This window comes from Electrona antarctica (assembly GCF_951216825.1).
Source record: "Electrona antarctica genome assembly, chromosome: 15".
Classification (NCBI taxonomy): Eukaryota; Metazoa; Chordata; class Actinopteri; order Myctophiformes; family Myctophidae; genus Electrona; species Electrona antarctica.
In genome coordinates, this window is record NC_136796.1 from 40,857,899 (window position 1) to 40,880,228 (window position 22,330).

Here is a 22,330-nt window from a genome sequence, read left to right on the forward strand (position 1 = left end):
ATTTGTGCCACATTTTCACGATTTTTCAAAAATAGCAGACCTACAAGCTCGTAGCGTGCCACTCGGTGGCGCGCTATGAGCTTGTAGATCTGCTATTTTTCAATAGCTAAATAATGCTTTAGTCTAGTAGCCAGCCCATAGAGCCCCATTGTGAACCCGGACATGTTGAGTACACCAAGGTTTTATGTTATAAATGTTTAGTATGGGTCCCCAGCATGTAGAAACTGCCGGATGCTAACTTGCATATGTTGAGCAATTTTCATAAAAAACACTCAATGAGCTAATGCCAATGCCGTCATCACAAATTGATGATGTCAGCACATTTGGGCAAGTGAGCATGGCCGTTTTAAGCCCAATGAGTGTTTTTTTTGCAAAACTAATGCTTGGAATGGATTCAACATCATGAAAACCCCCTAGTTTGACACATCACATGCTAGATAAAGCATAATGAAATTTTGAATATTTTGCTTTCTATAGGTTGTTAATGGTATGGTCACATACTATGCCAATTATGAAAATTGCTCAACATATGCAAGTTAGCATCCGGCAGTTTCTACATGCTGGGGATCCATACTAAATATTTCTAACATAAAACGTTGGTGTACTCAACATGTCCGGGTTCACTTTTTGGCTACTAGGCTACTTAGTTAAAACACAAATGGGTTCCCGTCCAGAATGGTTTAAAAAAAAAAAAAATTGTGTAACGTGGCTGCATATTGGAATATAATTATTTGTTCATGTAAATACCAGTATAGCTTATATGTAGGCTATACTGTTATAGCTATACCGTTAATATATACAAATAATAGCTGTATACATTACAACGGGGATATCGTGATAGGGAAATTAGATAGCCTACATACAAAACATATATCTATTAACAAGTTTGCACTTTTTAAATAGTTAACATTCTCCCGTTGCCTAAACTATAGGCTGGTTTGCTATATCGTATTTTACGATTCGTAATTGGCTGTTTTGTATATGTTTTGCCTGAACGCAGAGGGCACTTTCTTAATCTATGAATATTGGTAATTTAGTGTGATCTCTTGCATAATTGTGTACGGCAATTTAGGTTAGAATGAAATGCATTGTATTAGTTATTTTTGGCCGAATTTGCCGCATATGGAGCATATGGAGTGATGATGCGAATGTCTAAATCACGCAATCTGTCCATGTCATGTATACACAGCAAACACACACTATATATATATATATATATATATATATATATATATATATATCTGAACCCTCAGAATGTCTACGGTCTCAAATTCTACTATACTTGTGGGGACATTTGTCCTTCACAAGTAGTCAAAAGTGTAGTGGTGCAAGTATACACATACAGTATACACACACACACACACACACTCACACATGCGCGTGTGCACGTGTCTGTGTGTTCTTGGCTGCAGGCCCCAATCTTCTATGTCGTTCAGTGGCAAATTGATTGTGTCTACAGTATGTGGATAGAATGCTCTCTCTCTCTCTCTCTCTGTAGACCACAAACTAGACGTTGTACTTCACACGATACAGTTCAAACCGAGAACATTTTTCCATCTCATTATTCCATCACCTGATCTCAATTCTCATTGGTATTGTTGCCATAGCAGTGCTGATGTCTGTCCTGCTCTGACCATGTGCAATACAAGCGACTGCTTCTCGTGTCACTGTGAAAGCTTCAGTGCCTCGCATGCACCTCTATTCTAGCCTATTTTGGGCGGGAACCCCTTTTGGTGTTTTAAACATTATGTTATAATTTAGCTATTGAAAAATAGCAGATCTACAAGCTCATAGCGCGCCACCGAGTGGCGCGCTACGAGCTTGTAGGTCTGCTATTTTTGAAAAATCGTGAAAATATTTATTTCAGAAAACTGGAGGATTTAGAAGATTTTTTTTTTTAATTTTGAGGTCTAATTTTGAGGCCTAAATGGACTAGACTCCCAGGCCTGCTGTGGTTATGAAAGCGTACTCGTGGCTCCTTCGGGTTTGAAATGTCCTTCATTTGATTTTAATTTCTCTTTCGCTCGGTCCACTTCAGCTGCTTTCAGCCTACAGAGCTTTGCTAAGTGCTACTGATTGAGGTCTATGAAGAATCTGTTGTTCACGAAGACCTTCAAGCGCAGACGCGCGCGCACACACACACACACACACACACACACACACACACACACACACACACACACACACACACACATACACACACACACACACACTATGAAAATGTGCAATTCCCGTCAGTCAGTGTATCACTCAAAATCCCCATACATAGGTGGGAATTAAGTCTCCATATATGGTGCCCAGGTCTCGTGACATCACGTGACATCATTCATCAGAGATGGAGATCCCTTTTTTTTCTCCTGATCCGTGATGTCATAGTAAATGTGATCTGCTGTCACAATTAAGCCCATATATGGGGATCCCTGATGTCATCAATATTGGCCAGCAACTCCACATCTGACCTCAAACCTCGAACCCTTAGATCTCCATATATGGATATATGTCAGAACCCGTTCTGACATATATCCATCTGATTCCATATGTTGATCCTTCCCCATCCATCCCTTCCTCTTCGATGTCTCCCTTTTGACTGATACCTGTCCATTCAAACTCTAGACATGCCCGCCCCAAAATGATTAGTTCAGCCATGCCTGGCAGCTGGCGAAAACTAGAGTTCTCAACAGGCCCGAAAATCAAACCCTATACACTCAAGAGAATGTCCCCGCTAGTACCACCCTTAGATCTACATATATGGAGCTGACCTGTTCTGACATTCCATATGTTGATCTGACCTCATCAAACCCTGTATACACTCAAAACATGCTCCTTCCATGTTGATCCCCATGCCAAAGCGCCAGCGCTCGCCCAGCAGTCTGCCGCCAATGAGACGGATGCGTGCACGCAAAACTACTTTATTTTTCCAGTTTTTCATGTGTTCGGTTTGCGGAGCAGTCTTGTTATCGGAAGATCGCCAGTTCGAGTCCCCGGACCGGCACGTTAAAATTACCACCGCTGAAGTGCCCTTGAGCAAGGCATTGAACCCCTACCATGAAATGTTCTATGAGCAGGGTCTGGCTGTAAACAAGCATCTCGAGCTTAGTCCATTCACCCTGGGTAAACAAAGAACTTTGCTTTACAGTACTTCATTAGACACCCTGGGGTCATGGTGTATTAACTTTGTATTTAGGGTTTCTTCCTGTAGGCTGAACCCTTGACAGTCAAACGGGCCAATGAAATAATACAGTAATATAGTGACATCACACTATCAGCCCCTCCCCTAACCCCTCCCCCTTTATCATACAACTACAGCTGTGGGTGCGGCTTCAGTTCAGGTGGATCACCACCCATCACCACCCACCATGCAGGCAAACCAGGCATACCTAATGAACTGGTGGGCGTGTCCACATAAAAGCATGATTTTAACAAATACTGTACACTTTTTGGAAAAAGTTCTTCCTCCTTATATTATAATAATACCTGATGATCATTTTAGGGTGGAAAAAAATCGTGGCACTTCAAAATGTTCATTTTTCAGGAAATTAAAAAATATCACATTAATAAAGAGAGCTGCGCTTTCGTGTCTATTATATTATATTATATTTAGTCTATTATACCCTGGGTTGTTTATAGCAGAGTGTTTGTAGTTATTTTCTGGTATGGCTGAAAGTTTGAAGTGGAGAATTCTATTTTCAGAGTTCCTCTCCCCTTCTAGGCTAATTTGCCAGTTGTGTTTTAGAAAATAAGCCTGCAGTGTGAACAATATAATGACTCTCTCTGCTGTGAACTGCATTTATGACTCACACCCCCCCCCCCCCCCCCCCCACGCGCACACACACACAGGCACGCACGCACACACACACACACACACACACACACACACACACACACACACACACACACACACACACACACACACACACACACACACACACGCGCACACACACACAGGCACGCACGCACACACAGTCACACACACACACACACAGAGTCACACACACACACACACACACAGTCACACACACAGTCACACACACACACACACACACACACACACACACACACACACACACACACACACACGCACACAGTCACACGTGCACACACACACACACACACACACACACACACACACACACACACACACACACACACACACACACACACACACACACACACACACAGCTGGAATACAGGCAGGGGGCTGACTTAATGGAACAGAGGCAGCGTGCGCCCATTTACAAAAACTGATGAGAAAAACGGAAATATCCACACAGCTGCCATAATTTGCAACCGTGGTAATGTTTCTCTTCCTCTGACTTATGCTATACAGTAAACCAAATGGACCCAATCTGTTGCATGCTGTCGGGAAACAGTAGGAAACAATGCATTTCCCCTTTCACATATTTTATACGCATAATATGGATTTTATACACAGTTTATACAGCTCATAATAATAATAGTTTGTACCCCAAAAGTATGCAAGCCGAATAGCTGTCATAAATACTGCTAATTCTATCAGAGGAGCATCTATTTATTCATCCAGCCTAATATTTTTGACCTATGGAAATGTGACACCACTAGAGGTTCTACAGCTATAATATAAATAATAAACTCTGCTTCCCATCATGCACCTGTAACCCAGCATTCCTTGAACGGCGTTTACTAGGGGTGTCAAAAAAAATCGATTCGGATTAGAATCGCGATTCCCGTTATGAACGATTCAAAATCGATTCATAATTTCCAAAAATCTTTTTTTTCCTGGTTACAGTTACAGGAGTTTTCACTACATGGTGTTTGTGATATGAAATTTAAAGGTGTAGTGAAATGAAAAATACGTTTTTCACACTTTTAGACCATATCCGTGGTCATCATATGGGCATACCTAACAATGGATGCCAAAAAAAAGGCAAATTCTCATTTTTGTGTGTTTTTATATCAAAAGTCCATACGATGTGCATACATGGCGCACATTTTTGTGCATGCCAATTCACCTATAGCTAAGACCCGGCCTCTCCCACTTAGACACTCCCACTTGGACACTTTCCAGCCGGGCTCATTCATTCCAATGTAAATATTATGATGAATTCCTCTTCTGTTCTTTGACTATATATAGAAGTGTCTATTTGTACGTCTTGATGAATTGAACAAGGTGGACCCTCTTGTAAACAAGTGGAATGCTTAATTGAGTTGTCCACTCACAGTTAACAGTCTTTGTATTGAGTTTGTGCTTGAAATGTACTGTAATTCTGCAAACTGTTAATAAATATTTCAATCAATCAATCAATCATGGATTTTACACATTAAATACTGGTTCATTTTTGGAACCAGACCTTCAAAATCTCTTCCAAATCCGTCAACAAGGCCTGCCATATGCACTGGAAAAATATGCGTGGCACTTCTTTTTTAAAACAATGTTTTATCATATAGGAAAACTATTGGCGGAGAGGTTTGTCTAACCCATGTTATGCTTAGCTGTGATTGGACCATAGCAGTTTGGGGAGGGGCTTAGCTATAGGTAATATAAGATATGCAAAAACCAAATGCCAAAGTAGGAAACACAACATAATCATACTGTACAAAATATGGAATATAGACCAAAGTGCAAAACCAGCAACCATATTATGCTAGATTAGATGGTATATGTTAACCATAACCCTACCTGCTGTTAGAGACATGTAGGGTCATTCATAACAATGATGTAATTCACTGAAACGGTCTGAAATCCACTCACCCACTTAAAGCCCTATGACAAACAATGACTAATGAAAGTGATTTACAGCGTTGGCATTTAGCAGACTGCTCTTATCCAGAGTGATTTACAAATGTCAGATCTGAGTAGTCACATTAAGTGCTTCAGAAAAACTATGGGCCATGGCTCAGTGGTCCAGGCACCTTGGCTGGCAATCCAGTCTGGCAGTGTGCCGCGGGTTCGACTCCCGATCCCGACGGCCTTTACTGCATGTCTTCCCCCCCATCTCTCTCCCCCATTTCCTGTCAGCCTACTGTCTGTCCCTCCATAAAAAATAAAATAAAGGTGAAAGCCACAAAAAAAAACGTAAAAAAAAAAAGAAAAACTATGGGATACCAAGTAAACAATGAACTGAGCATCTAAGCGTCTAAACCACTGCTTCCCAAACACGGAACCATTTGGGTCTCACATTGTTATGGCTCCCTTTATTTTTTATTCCCTACAATTGGTTTTTAATTATTATTATTTCAAAACATTTTCTAAAAACATTCCCCAAATGTTTATTTTTTATTATTATTATTATTATTATTATTATTATTATTATTATTATTATTATTATTATTATTATTATTATTATTATTATTATTATATATTATTTTCGTGAATTAAAAGCTAATTCAAAGATTATTTTCTTTCTGATATCACAACAAACGCCCCAGAGCAAGCATGAGATACTATTCCATGAACAATATTGACAATCAATTACATCATATTACAATGAACATGATTCAGATACAACTTCAGTAAGAACTTAACCCATTTAGACCTGAGGTCGACTCTACAAATATCTTCTAAATCCTGACAGTTTTCTGAAAAACCTATGTTTCCATGTCAGTGCTTCTCAAACTATTTCATGTCAAGGACCCACAGAAAAATCTGTATTTGGCTGCGGACCCCCATCTGAAAATTATATGTTGTTCCCCCCCCCCCCCCCCCCCCCCCCCAGAAGCAAAGATTTGAGTTAAAAAGGTTCGCTCTGAAATAATATATATTCAAAGATTTGTGCGACATTTTTATAGCAGATATAGCAGAAATAGCAGATCTACATGAGCTTGTAGATCTGCTATTTTTCAATAGCTAAAGTATAACATCATTCTTAAAACACCAAAAGGGTTTTTTCAAAAGGGGAAAGTCACCCACGATGCTGTACTACGACCTGCTTTGACAGCTAAAGCATGTAGTGAGCAGTGAACTGAGGCCATGCTCCAAAAGACTGACTGAATTGCACGGCGGGAATGTGGCCGTGAATGAGACAGCTTGTAGCGAGTGAGAATGAAGAGAGTTGACGTGGGGAGACAGCTGGTTTAAAGGAGCAGGAATGAATTCAACTTTTAGAGAATGAATGAAGGGGGGGGGGGGGGGTCCGGGGGAAATAGATATAATGAAACCTCCTGCCTGCCATGTCATAATGGACTATCGCTGCGCTGGATATATCTGCATAGTAAACTAGCATCTATCGACCAAATTGGTGACAAGAAGGGATGCATCATGCAAGGAGAGAGAAATGCTAGCGGGGGAGGAGGAGTCTAACGAGGTGGGTCTTCGAACTATGGTGGAAAATTGGGAGTAAAGCTGCAGTTCTGACTACAATGTGGAGTTTATTCCACATTTTGGGAGCCAGGAGGGAGTAGAGTCTATTGAGAATGCATTGGGCGTTTAAGTTAAATAACTCCGAAACTACAAATCATTTCAAAGTAAAAAGTTCCAGCATGTGTCTCCACAGTAAGCTGAATTATAAAAAGTGTGAATGGAGTTTCTAGGTGAAAGTGCTTTTTTGACGTGCCAATATCTGCCATTGAGCCCCATTGTGAATTTCTCAAATTTGAAACATTTCAAAGATTTATTTTCAGGCAAACATGTCCACCGTAAGATGAACCTAAATAGGTTTGAATGGGGTTTCTAGGTGTAAGTATGTAGGACTAGTAGCATGCCAAAGTTTGTGCTATTGCCATTGAGAATGCATTGGGCGTTTAAGTTAAATACGGGGGGGACATATTTTGACAGCAGAAACTGCCTGTCATAATTTCTCCCTATTCCAAAGCCCCCCCAGGTACATTATATATTTAAACTATTTTCAGCAATGGTACACTTATTTTTTCAGTGGGTAGATCTTGTTGAGCTGGTCATTTTGAAAGTAGATCTCACGTCATAAATGTGTGGGCACCCCTGATGTAGGACTAGTAGCATGCCAAAGTTTGTGCTATTGCCATTGAGAATGCATTGGGCGTTTAAGTTAAAGGAGCATTCAGTGATTTGGAAAACCACCCAGTCCGCCCCGGTAACAAAATGTGCTCTACAGTGGGGGGGAAGTGCAACAGGCCAACAGCATGTGCACTAAGGCCCGCCCCCACTCAATCATGATTGGAAGAAGGCCCCTCTCATCCTGATTGGATGAAGGCTTTGCCACCCGCCACCAAAACTGAAACTAGGGTTTTTTGACCCCAGGGGCTCACTGGGGACAGGGAGGAACTCCTTGTATGGTCAGCACACTCTATAGTAGGCAGGATTATCCAGAAAAAAAGGAAAAATAAGTGATATTTGAATTAAGTCAAATCACTGAATATACCTTTAAGTGAAAAATTCTGACTACTTCTTCCGGCACTGCAAACACCCTAGTCATCATCATTTTTCGTACTGCGGTCGAGATCATAGATTACACAATGCCACGCTCAGACTTTCCGGTCCTTCATTGCCACCCCCAGTTCCTGCTTACTGATGCACGTGTCCCTATAGAGCGTCGCAGTCCCGCCCTCTACCATGGACCAGGAAATGATTCTCCGTTCATTTTCCTCAGACATTTCAGAAAGTATTTATTTAAAGACGTTTACGCCGCGGACAAAGCCAACTCGAGTCGTGACAAATCATGACAACAAACACAATTTTTGGGGCCGAAAAAAGAATTAGAAAGAAGAAAAAAACAGCAGGTTACAACACTTTTTTTGTTGTTTTTCTTCTATGTAATTATTTGTTTGGTCCAAAATATTGTGTGTGTTGTCATGATTTGTCACAACTCGAGTTGGCTTCGTACGACGCTTAAAAGGTCTTTAAATAAATACTTTACGAAATGTCTATGGGAAAAATGCATTGGGATTAATTTCCTGGTCCCTTGTAAGGGGCGGGACTGCGACGCTCTATAGCGATGAGTTTACAACACCATTAACATTTCACAGAGGATAATAATAAGTTCCATGTGATGATAGACCTATTTCTGTAGTTCTGCTGAAACTCATCAGAGTCAAAGAGGTGTAAAATGGTCTCAGTGCATCCATAACATTTGATCATTAACAGGTGATCTGTCCAATGCCAGACAACCAGTGACCATTAACACGTTTAATATCTGCATTTGAATGCATTTTCTATAGTGAATGAAGCATCAGCCATCATAGCGTGTTTTAACCTGGGAAAGAATGTGGGGTTTGTTCACTATAGCATTTAAAAAAATTTTTTAATAAAGTGCAGCCACAAGTCTATTGAAACTAACAATGACTTGACTTGTTTCCATGAATATAGGATATGAGTATTATAAGAATGACATATCCTGCTCATGAATGAATACCTTACACTTACACTAAAGGATTTCACAGGCCTACACATTGGGATTTCACTGTAAATATAGATAAGTGATTAAATGAGAACAATAGAGCACAATTTGCTACGAGACTTTGAGGATTTGACAATATACTCATTTGTTGTTAGGCCGTACCAGTCCTGTACAGAAACCCCACCACTGTCTTCTAAAGTCGAAACTAATTGAACTTACATTGCAACTTAATAAAATAAAAAATATAAAAGTACAGGGTGTGCGGTAGTATACTTGTTTGTACTTGTACTTGTTTGTACTTGTGTACTATTTATGAAGTCTGTTTGCAATACTTTAGGGGTGGGTGGCAGTTTGTGTTTTGAAAACAATAGTTTGGGAAAACTGTTTTTCTTGTTGTTTCTTCACCAGAGCTGGTTCTATGTCACTGAAATAATATGGAGCAATCATATAATAATGCCTCTGCTGCATGCAGTAACACTTCATTAATATCCACTTATTCAATATTATTAGACTGTACATATATTATCCAGATAGTCAGTTACTCCATATTGGATATAGATATTCATATATTAAATATGAAGCTTACAAAGCAATCTCACAGTTAGCAGAATGTTGCATAGAGCTTGACCTGGGGGAGGAGTCAGAGAGGGGTGGAGCACATGCAGCAGTTTGTTATGATTGGTGGCTGATGATTCTATTGTTACACACTTTGGCCAATCAGCACCAAGCAGATAGTAGTTCCTGTTGAGTCAAAACTCAGAAATGGACAAAATCTGGTCAGCATGACATCTCACACCTCAGAAACTACATCTCCCAGAATGCAGCAGCAAGATGGCTGCTCATTACCTGATTAGGAGCACCTTAAAAGGAATGGAGCTTCAGTCATTCAAACAAACACCAGATGCAAACAGCAAAGACAACTCTTGGGTTCTACCTCCAAAGACGCCAATGGTCGGTGATATTGTATTGTATTGTATTGTTTTATTTACTTATGTATGTACTGTTTGATGTGGTTAAATATGGCTAATTGTGTTTAGTAGCTTCAACTGCTTCAGTCTGAAGTGGGGAAGGAACACATTAACTTGCTTGAGAGTTGGATTTCATTTATGTTTAATAGTATCTCTTTACAAAATAAGACCAAGTTAGAAATGATTAAGAATTTAAAAGACCACTAAAATATGGACAATTCATCTTAAAGGTTTAAAATGCCTTGTTCAATTAGAGCTGATCTTCAAGCTTAAGTTCAGCTATTTTCTGTAACTACTTATTCAATTTAAAATGATAGATGTTTAAAGGTGAAGTAATTTGAAATGTTTAAAATGTTGACTTTAATAAGTTAATTTAAAATACATTTAATTTAGGCGTTCATTGTTTAAGAACATAATTGTTTAAAGACATTTGATTATTTAAGAATATTTAATGTTTAAAATCAAGAATGGTTAAAAGGAACCTGTTGGTTTGAAAGGATTATCATTTGTTGTTTGGCAATGTTGTTAATCTTTTGTTTCTTTGTGTTCGAAGGTTTTCAACCTAACTGAAATGACCAGCCAATCACCAATGAAGCCAACACTGAGCGTAAAAGTTGGAAAATAAAAAATCATTGGATTGAGTTGGAAATTGGAGTTGCGTCCTTTGGAGTGGAACAGAGTTGAACTTTACAGTTCCACCTCAGGCTCTCTGGTATAAGAAGAGTTTGTAGTTGTCCGTTCAGGATATCAATACTTTCTGATCTCATCTGACTGTGGACTCCAGGCTTGAAGTGAAGATGGACTCTCTCAACGCCACCTCAAATGATTCTGCTCAACAGAGAGGACCCAATGATCACCAAGACCTCTGTAAGTTACTTACTGTGTCTATATGGATATACAGTATGCCATAAGGATGTTTTTATTTGTTTTAAATCTAGTCATTTGTTTGTTTTGATTTATTTTAGCATTGACTACCAGTTTTGTGTCTTTTCTAGAATATAAAACGATTGTGGAATCGAAATATAAATGGATGCTAAATTGATAATTGGGTACATTAACTCTACACTAGTTTTTGCTATTTTATGTCCAGGAAGGCCTCTAAACATCATTTCCTTTTTCTTTCCAATTCAGTGTTGCATCAGTCTGACTTCCCTGTTCTACCAGAGGTGAATGAACAAAGAAGCTTGGCTAAGCAAAAATGCCACTGCTGTGATCAGTGTGGAAAACGCTTCCCTACAATGTCCAAACTTAAAACACACCAGAGAATTCACACTGGAGAGAAACCCTATGGATGTGATCAGTGTGGACAACACTTCTCTCAAACGTCCAGCCTTAAAAGCCACCAGAGAATTCACACTGGAGAGAAACCCTATGGATGTGATCATTGTGGACAACACTTCTCTGACAAGTCCAACCTGAAAAGCCACCAGAGAATTCATACTGGAGAGAAACCCTATGGCTGTGATCAGTGTGGAAAACGCTTCCCTACAATGTCCAAACTTAAAACACACCAGACCATTCACACTGGAGAGAAACCCTATGGATGTGATCAGTGTGGACAACACTTCCCTACAATGGGAAATCTTAAATCACACCAGAGGATTCACACTGAAGAAAAACCCTATGGATGTGATCAGTGTGGTCACCGCTTCTCTCAAATGACACACCTTAAACGCCACCAGAAAATTCACACTGGAGAGAAACCCTATGGATGTGATCAGTGTGGACAACATTTCTCTGAAATATCCAGCCTTAAAAGCCACCAGAGAATTCACACAGGAGAGAAACCCTATGGATGTGATCAGTGTGGTCACCGCTTCTCTCAAATGACACACCTTAAACGCCACCAGAAAATTCACACAGGCGAGAAACCCTATGTATGTGATCAGTGTGGGCAACACTTCTCTCGAATAGAAAACCTTAAAAGACACCATAGAATTCACACTGGAGAGAAACCCTATGGATGTGATCAGTGTGGACAACATTTCTCTGAAATATCCAGCCTTAAAAGCCACCAGAGAATTCACACAGGAGAGAAACCCTATGGATGTGATCAGTGTGGTCACCGCTTCTCTGAAATGTCCAGCCTTACAAGCCACCAGAGAATTCACACAGGAGAGAAACCCTATGGATGTGATCAGTGTGGTCACCGCTACTCTGCATTGTCCAGCCTTAAAAGCCACCAGAGAATTCACACTGGAGAGAAACCCTATGGATGTGATCAGTGTGGTCACCGCTTCTCTGAAATGTCCAGCCTTAAAAGCCACCAGAGAATTCACACAGGAGAGAAACCCTATGGATGTGATCAGTGTGGTCACTGCTTCTCTGAAATGTCCAGCCTTAAAAGACACCATAGAATTCACACTGGAGAGAAACCTTATGGATGTGATCAGTGTGGGCAACACTTCTCTCAAATGACACACCTTAAACGCCACCAGATAATTCACACTGGAGAGAAACCCAAATGATCGTGATGTGTGTGGAAAAGCCTGTGGTATATATATTTTTTGTGACCATACAGCTGTATGTATAGATCGATTTTGTTTAACTTGTTAATGGATTTTCTTATTGGACATTTTTCAAGACATTTTAAATTAGACACATTGTCTGTGACAGGGAAGAAATGAGTGCACATAATCACATTTTGTACATACATGTGTTGTAAGTATGGATGAAAAAAAACGTGTTACAAAATACATATTGTGTACGTTCTTATATATTATGGCTACAGCCATTGGTCAAATATATGAAAGGGGTATTTCACAGTTTGGGGCCATTTTAACAGAAGTCCATATACAAGCTTCCCATTGTATTTTCAAACACCATTTTAACCATGTTAGATTCATTGAACATATCCTGACGAAGACCCGAAGGGGTCGAAACGTTGTATCCTCTTCTCCATGAAATAAAAATGTTTAGCTCAAGGCCGGTGTGCGAACTACATCTCATCAGATTAATTGAAAACACCCGTATTCTGGTAACTGATTGTCATAATGTTTGCGGGTGAGTGATTTTTATTACTTTAAATTCATTTTTTTGGTACAATACTTTTTCTACTTGATGAGGCTCTTTTTATTTCCTTTAATATTTTTTATGTTTGACATTGCACTTTGACATCACAAGATGTATTCTCTCTCGTTCCTACTCTGATCATGTTCTCAAATGGCCAATTATCTGGTTACCATTTCAGATTTGTCTCCATTCCAACTGAGAGAAATTAGCACACATTTATGAATATAGGCCTAATGTATTTTATAGTGATATATGTGGTAAGCACATGTGAGCATTTTTTTAAATTAAAACCTGTGAACGAAATATTGTGTCAAGTTCTTAAATTCACAGTACTTCTCTTCATAGTACTGGTCCATATTTTAACAAAAGATATCCCTTACAAGTTACCACACCTTTAACATTTCACAAAGGATAATAATAAGTTCGGTGTGATAGACCTATTTCAGTAGTTCTGTTGAAACTCAGAGTCAAAGAGGTGTAAAATGGTCTCAGTTCATCCATAATGTGATCATTAACAGGTGATCTGTCCAATGCCAGACAACCAGTGACCATTAACACGTTTAATCTCTGTATTTGAATACAGTGTCTACAGTGAATGAATCATCAGCCATCATCATTTAGCCTGTTTACATTTTAACCTGGGGAAAGAATGTGGGGTTTGTTCATTATTTAGCATTTGAATAAACATTGAATAAAAGTGCAGTCATCACAACCCTATTGAAACTAATTCCACACACCTGAGTGCTCCTCATTCCCTCAGAGCAACACAACCTGAACAATGACTTAAAGACTTAAAGTTGTCCATGGTTTACACCAGGGGTGTCAAACTGGTGATCCGTGGGCCGCATGCGGCCCAGGGAGAGGTCCAATGCGGCCCTCGAGAACACTTCATTAATATCCACTTATTCAATATTGTTAGACTGTACATATATTATCCAGATAGTCAGATACTCCATATTGGATATAGATATTAATATATTAAATATTAAGTTTACAAAGTAATCTCACAGTTAGCAGTTTATTTCTAGAATGTTGCATAGAGCATGACCTGGGGGAGGAGTCAGAGAGGGGTGGAGCACATGCAGCAGTTTGTTATGATTGGTGGCTGATGATTCTATTGTTACACTCTTTGGCCAATCAGCACCAAGCAGATAGTAGTTCCACCTCAGGCTCTCTAGTATAAGAAGAGTTTGTAGTTGTCCGTTCAGGATATCAATACTTTCTGATCTCATCTGTGGACTCCAGGCTTGAAGTGAAGATGGACTCTCTCAACGCCACCTCAAATGATTCTGCTCAACAGAGAGGACCCAATGATCACCAAGACCTCTGTAAGTTACTTACTCTTGTCTATATGGATATACAGTATGCCATAAGGATGTTTTTTTTTAAATTTTTAAATCTAGTCATTTGTTTGTTTTGATTTATTTTAGCATTGACTACCAGTTTTGTGTCTTTTCTAGAATATAAAACGATTGTGGAATCGAAATATAAATGGATGCTAAATTGATAATTGGGTACATTAACTCTACACTAGTTTTTGCTATTTTAAGTCCAGGAAGGCCTCTAAACAACATTTCCTTTTTCTTTCCAATTCAGTGTTGCATCAGACTGGCGTCCCTGTTCTACCAGAGGTGAATGAACAAAGAAGCTTGGCTAAGCAAAAATGCCACTGCTGTGATCAGTGTGGAAAACGCTTCCCTACAATGTCCAAACTTAAAACACACCAGAGAATTCACACTCGAGAGAAACCCTATGGATGTGATCAGTGTGGACAACACTTCCCTACAATGTCTAGACTTAAAAAACACCAGATAATTCATACTGGAGAGAAACCCTATGGGTGTGATCAGTGTGGTCACCGCTTCTCTCAAATGACACACCTTAAACGCCACCAGAAAATTCACACCGGAGAGAAACCCTATGGATGTGATCAGTGTGGCCACCACTTCTCTCAGTTGTCCGACCTTAAAAAACACCAGAGAATTCACACTGGAGAGAAACCCTATGGATGTGATCAGTGTGGGCAACACTTCTCTCAAATAGAAAACCTTAAACGCCACCAGAGAATTCACACTGGAGCGAAACCCAAATGATCGTGATGTGTGTGGAAAAGCCTTTGGTATATATATTTTTTGTGACCATACAGCTGTATGTATAGATCAATTTTGTTTAACTTGTTAATGGATTTTCTTATTGGACATTTTTCAAGACATTTTAAATTAGACACATTGTCTGTGACAGGGAAGAAATGAGTGCACATAATCACATTTTGTACATACATGTGTTGTAAGTATGGATGAAAAAAAACGTGTTACAAAATACATATTGTGTACGTTCTTATATATTATGGCTACAGCCATTGGTCAAATATATGAAAGGGGTATTTCACAGTTTGGGGCCATTTTAACAGAAGTCCATATACAAGCTTCCCATTGTATTTTCAAACACCATTTTAACCATGTTAGATTCATTGAACATATCCTGACGAAGACCCGAAGGGGTCGAAACGTTGTATCCTCTTCTCCATGAAATAAAAATGTTTAGCTCAAGGCCGGTGTGCGAACTACATCTCCTTTCATCAGATTAATTGAAAACACCCGTATTCTGGTGACTGATTGTCATTGTTTGCGGGTGAGTGATTTTTATTACTTTGAATTCATTTTTTGGTACAATACTTTTTCTACTTTTTTTATTTCCTTTTTTTAATATTTTATGTTTGACATTGTTCTCAAATGGCCAATTATCTAGTTACCATTTCAGATTTGTCTCCATTCCAACTGAGAGAGAGAAATTAGCACACATTTATGAATATAGGCCTAATGTATTTTATAGTGATATATGTGGTAAGCACATGTGAGCATTTTTTTAATTAAAACCTGTGAACGAAATATTGTGTCATAAGTTCTTAAATTCACAGTACTTCTCTTCATAGTACTGGTCAATTTTATTATTAACACATTTCACACTATGAAATAGTAATAATTATGTTAGTGAAATTGGTATGGAGACGTGGGAAGACCTCTGTTACTGCACAAACAATATAGCAATGATTAGTAGAGCTATTTTAACAAAACATATCCCTTACACAAGTTAAAGCACCTTTAACATTTTACAACGGATAATAATAAGTTCTGTGTGATAAGCCTATTTCTGTAGTTCTGTTGAAACTCAGAGTCAAAGAGGTGTAAAATGGTCTCAGTTCATCCATAATGTGATCATTAACAGGTGATCTGTCCAATTCCAGACAACCAGTGACCATTAACACGTTTAATCTCTGCATTTGAATATAGTCTATAGTGGATGAATCAGCCATCATCATTTAGCCTGTTTACATTTTAACCTGGGGAAAGAATGTGTGCTTTGTTCATTATTTAGCATTTGAAAAAACAATGAATGAATGAATAAAAGTGCAGTCACCTATTGAAACTAATCCCACACACCTGAGTGCTCCTCATTCCCTCAGAGCAACACAACCTGAACAATGACTTAAAGTTGTCCAGGTTTCCCAGGTTTACACAATACAGTTGTTGCTGTTATTGTGTCTCTGTTGTTAATAACAATGTAATGATGGATATAGGATATCATTATTATACGGATAATGACTTATCCTGTCTGTGACAGGGAAGAAATGAGTGCACATAATCACATTTTGTACATACATGTGTACAAGGATGAAAAAACTCAGTTTTCTACAGGTACTTCTGGTCTGCTTTGAGGCAGGATTCCAGAGAAGAAGGGATGATATAACCTCATTGTCAGCTCTGTAGCAGTGGCCGGCAAACTGTGTTCTTCTGGATCGGACTAGTGAATTAATACGGAGAAGGTTGCCGTATATTAGATTAGTCGATGGGTAGTGTCACTTTGATGAATTGAACATGGTGGACCCTGTTGTAAACAAGTGTAATGCTTAATTGGGTCGTCCACTCACAGTTAACAGCCTTTGTATTGAGTTTGTGCTTGAAATGTACTGTAATTCTGCAAACTGTTAATACAATTTTCAATCAATCACGTTACCAGACTGTTGACTCTCGCAATTTCCAAATGCTTTCATCATACAGTCTGGAGCAACGGAAATACAAAATAAGCTCTAAAGATATTTTAAAATATATTTTCGTGAACGGAAATGGCAGCTTCCTTACTCAGATTTCGGGAGGTGTAGTCCCAGACTCTATATAGCATCCGGAGATTGTGGAATAGTTGTCTGGCTTGATTGATTGATTGAAAAATGTATTAACAGTTTGCAGAATTACAGTACATTTCAAGCACAAACTCAATACAAAGGCTGTTAACTGTGAGTGGACAACCCAATTAAGCATTACACTTGTTTCCAATAGGGTCCACCATGTTCAAATCATCAAAAACATTTAGAGACGTACAAATAGACACTTCTATATAGACAAAGGACAGAACAGGAATTCATCATAAAGGAGGTAAAAAGGGAAAAGAAACATATACAGTGAGGGAAAAAAAGGGGTGGGCGGTGGGGGGGATTCACGTTCAGCTCCGTTAATTTGTTTGTTTTCCTTGGCTACGCGAGACTAGTCGACGGGTGGCTCTTCCAAGAGAGCCACCTAGTACTGTACACTACCAAACCACCACGGTCAAACACGTAGCAAAGTCAGTCACTAATAATAATCGTGTGGATCCGTGGCTTCACATCCAATCAACACCATCTCCACTCGGCTTATTTGCAAGGTATTAGCGCACTTAACGCAGGGTTATATTTTTCTCCGAGATGTGCTCGTGTAAGAGATTAACTGTCCTTTTGCGCAGATCACGCAAACCTCAGCAAAAAGAAAAGGACAATATCGATGGCCTCCAACTCTAAGTTCCTACTGCCTCACCTGAATTCAAAATGTAGTTAAAAAAAAGTATTGGCATCAAAATGTAGCCTATACTTCAACTACCAAAAGTATAAAAGTACTCATTATGCAGAATTATGCAGAATCCTATTTCAAGTTATCAAATGTATAAACACCGAGCGGATCTACAAGCTCACAATGCATCGGATCGTGACACGTTGTGAGCTTATAGATCGGCAATTTCCAAATGGCCAAGCCAAAATGTTTAAAGGGCTGAAGTGGTTAATGTATGTATTGTAATAATAATCTAAATCTACAAAGTAACTAAAGTTTTCAAATAAATGTAGTGGAGCAAAAGTACAATATTTGCATCCGAAATGTAGTGGAGTAGAAGTAAACGTATTGAAATTTGTAAATACTCAAGTAAAGTACAAATTCCTCAAAAGTATACTTGAGTACAGTATACTTAACTTCTTTACTGCCACCTAGTGTTCAAAAACTTTGACCGCTTCTCTGCCGCTGGTTCACTTCAATGCTACGGAGCTTGTTGTCCTTCCGGGTTAAACGGGAAGGTGGGGGCAACAACACAACACAGCCCACAGCGTTTAGCTAGCAGAACAACCAGCTACATTTTCTCAGCGATACGATACAAAATCACAAATGATTTACGATCGTCGGGTGCGCGCCGGCTCACCATGGACAGCTCTCTAACCTTTGGAGATACGGCGCTTTGAAAATCGGGTTATAACGGAGGCTCAACGGAGCTGGATTTTAAAAAAAAAAACATCGCTGCTGGTGAAGGAGGAGGGCTATGCTACCCGGAGCAATGCTGAAAGGTAAACAGACGGACGGCGCGTTCATACAGTAAACGTTTGTCTACGCTTATAAACGTAGCTGGCAAGAACAGGTCCCATAGGGGGGGCAACATTTAGTTTGTTACTTTCCACCATTGTATCTGGTATTGACACTTTTTTCTTAAATAACTCAGAAACTACAAATCATTTCAAAGTAAAAAGTTCCAGCATGTGTCTCCACAGTAAGCTGAATTATAAAAAGTGTGAATGGAGTTTCTAGGTGAAAGTGCTTTTTTGACGTGCCAATATCTGCCATTGAGCCCCATTGTGAATTTCTCAAATTTGAAACATTTCAAAGATTTATTTTCAGGCAAACATGTCCACCGTAAGATGAACCTAAATAGGTTTGAATGGGGTTTCTAGGTGTAAGTATGTAGGACTAGTATGCCAAAGTTTGTGCTATTGCCATTGAGAATGCATTGGGCGTTTAAGTTAAATACGGGGGGGACATATTTTGACATCCCTCCCTATTCCAAAGCCCCCCCAGGTACATTATATATTTAAACTATTTTCAGCAATGGTACACTTATTTTTTCAGTGGGTAGATCTTGTTGAGCTGGTCATTTTGAAAGTAGATCTCACGTCATAAATGTGTGGGCACCCCTGATGTAGGACTAGTAGTAGTAGTAATGGAGTTTCTAGGTGAAAGTGATTTTTTGACGTGCCAATATCTGCCATTGAGCCCCATTGTGAATTTCTCAAATTTGAAAGCACTATATTTCTAAAACTATGAAACATTTCAAAGATTTATTTTCAGGCAAACATGTCCACCGTAAGATGAACCTAAATAGGTTTGAATGGGGTTTATATAGGTGTAAGTATGTAGGACTAGTAGCATGCCAAAGTTTGTGCTATTGCCATTGAGAATGCATTGGGCGTTTACGTTAAATACGGGGGGGACATATTTTGACAGCAGAACTGCCTGTCATAATTTCTCCCCCCTCCCTATTCCAAAGCCCCCCCAGGTACATTATATATTTAAACTATTTTCAGCAATGGTACACTTATTTTTTCAGTGGGTAGATCTTGTTGAGCTGGTCATTTTGAAAGTAGATCTCACGTCATAAATGTGTGGGCACCCCTGGTCTATGGCGTATTAGGAAAGGCAAACATTTCAGCACGTTTCTGAAGATTTTTGAAACTTTTCACTTATAATAACATGGCCAAAATGATATCTTTACCACCACTCTGGTGCGTTGTTCAACTCATCTGCTCAGCAAATCAAAACATGGAGGGTCGCACGGACTCCATGTTCCAGTGTTCATCAGTGAAGGCTATATAGTCTGAGTGTGACCCACCCTCCATGATTTTTCGAAATAATGGCAACACGAGGTGCTCCGTGTCTGGCACACACTGCTGGCCCATCTGCCACTTTGTGGCAGTTCACTTGTTCAATTGTGGAAGGCAGCGATCCAGGAATCCTGAGTTGGTGTTGGCGAGACCTCACTCTCGCAGCAACTAACTAACTAACTATTATGATGACCAATCATTAGCTAGATCATTTTTGATGCAGTTCCACTTTTGACAGGTAAAACAAACATCAGAATATCAGGGCGGTGGCCTAAAAAAAGAAAGCCTTATTTGTTAAGTTCATTAATGAAAATGTCAATTAACCCCAGCTTCTCTGTATGGCTGTCCAGGAGCGGCTGCTGTTGTCCCTCTTGCCAGCTCACATAGCCAGGGTGATGAAGGCTGAGATCATCCAGAGGCTGCAGGGACCCAACCTGGGCAGAGCGGAGAACACCAACAACTTCCACAACCTCTACGTACAGCGGCACACCAACGTCAGGTCAAACAACCCTCTCTCAACACCTCACGTCTTAGTTATGCTTGTTGTCACTTTATCGTTCTTTCCTCGTCTCGTCTCGTCTCGTCTCGTCTCTTCTCGTCTCTTCTCTTCTCTTCTCTTCTCTTCTCCTCTCCTCTCCTCTCCTCTCCTCTCCTCTCCTCTCCTCTCCTCTCCTCTCCTCTCCTCTCCTCTCCTCTCCTCTCTTCTCCTCTCCTCTCCTCTGTTACAATCTTCTAATTTGCCCGTCGTTTTACTTCATCTCCTGACAATGCAGCATCTTGCCTTTCTTCTTAAGTCCTTTTCATCTTCTGGAGCCATATTCGATTTACAGTTAATCCACCTTTTGTATGCTTTGGGTTGATGAGGGCAAACAAAGAGAGGTGCACATCCTGCATCCAATCCACCAATGAGCTGAGCACAATTCATACTGTACACTTCTGTCGGATCGCTTTCTCATTACAGCAGAGCTTTGCACGGAAAAGTAATAATAAGTGGAGTGAAGCTGGGCTTGTGTGTGTGTGTGTGTGTGTGTGTGTGTGTGTGTGTGTGTGTGTGTGTGTGTGTGTGTGTGTGTGTGTGTGTGTGTGTGTGTGTGTGTGTGTGTGTGTGTGTGTGTGGATGTGTGTGGATGTGCGCGTGTGCAAGTGTGTATGGATATGCACGTCTGTATACCGTATATACAGTAAACATTGTACAGTCATGATTTATACTGTGTATATTTATGGTTTATACTATACTGTGTGCGTGCGCGCGCGTGCGTGCGACACCGCGTGTGTTTTATTATTTATGAATTCTATGCCCAGGCCAATTACTATGAACGTATGGTGTTATTGTTTGTTGTGCAGGACCCTGACAATAAATTGAAAATCAAGAAGATTTATGAATATTGATAGAATCGATCACGTGTGTGTGTGTGTGTGTGCGTGTGTGCGTGTGTGCGTGTGTGTGTGTGCGTGCGTGTGCGCGTGTGTGCGTCTGCGTCTGCGTGTACAGTATTCTGTATGCGGACATCGTGGGCTTCACCAGACTGGCCAGCGACTGCTCTCCTGGGGAACTGGTGCACATGCTGAACGAGCTGTTTGGCAAGTTTGACCAGATAGCCAAGGTAACACAACGAGGTGCAGCTGTGGACTTTGAAGGTTCTTAATGTAAAACCCATTGTTCTGATCATATATATGTATAGTTTGGGAAAAGATACCCTACTACTGCGTCCGCTGTGCTTTTCTCCATGAACTACGGAAGTCTTATAGGGCAATTTAACTTATTTAGGGAACAACTTTTTGAATTTGAATTAAAGGGGAAAACCACCCATTTTCAACATTTTACTATGTCATTAATATACATTAGAGCTGTTGTGTGGAAATAATAAAAAAGTCCCCCCATTCTGTGTTTCCTAGAACTGTAATTATGAAAAAAATCATTAACATGGTGAAACACATCTTGATGACATCATCAAGATGTGTTTCACCATGTTAATGATTTTTTTCAGACCTCTAGTTCTAGGAAACACAGAATTATTATTATTATTTATTATTTCCACACAACAGCTCTAAGGTATATTAATGACATAGTAAAATGTTGAAAATGAGTGGAATGCCCCTTTAAACAAAAATACTAT

The 22,330-nt window shown here is 39.6% G+C and overlaps 1 protein-coding gene and 1 long non-coding RNA gene across 4 annotated transcripts in view; both read left to right on the forward strand.

Annotated features, from left to right (window-relative positions):
• The window catches only part of adcy2b (adenylate cyclase 2b (brain)), a 104,804-nt gene that overhangs the window by 37,361 nt on the left and 45,113 nt on the right, over positions 1-22,330 (forward strand). For all 3 annotated transcript variants that reach the window (XR_013791661.1, XM_079521811.1, XM_079521812.1), the window contains exons 5-6: positions 20,564-20,712; positions 21,706-21,817. Coding sequence is in view for 2 of the 3 variants with exons in the window: in XM_079521811.1 (XP_079377937.1) it covers positions 20,564-20,712; positions 21,706-21,817 (261 nt within the window). In the remaining variant the exon portion in view is untranslated. The remainder of the gene's footprint in view (positions 1-20,563; positions 20,713-21,705; positions 21,818-22,330) is intronic.
• On the forward strand, positions 10,101-13,219 carry LOC306937840. Its single transcript, XR_013791662.1, has 3 exons — positions 10,101-10,238; positions 10,809-11,122; positions 11,387-13,219. It is a non-coding gene; the product is annotated as an uncharacterized lncRNA (long non-coding RNA).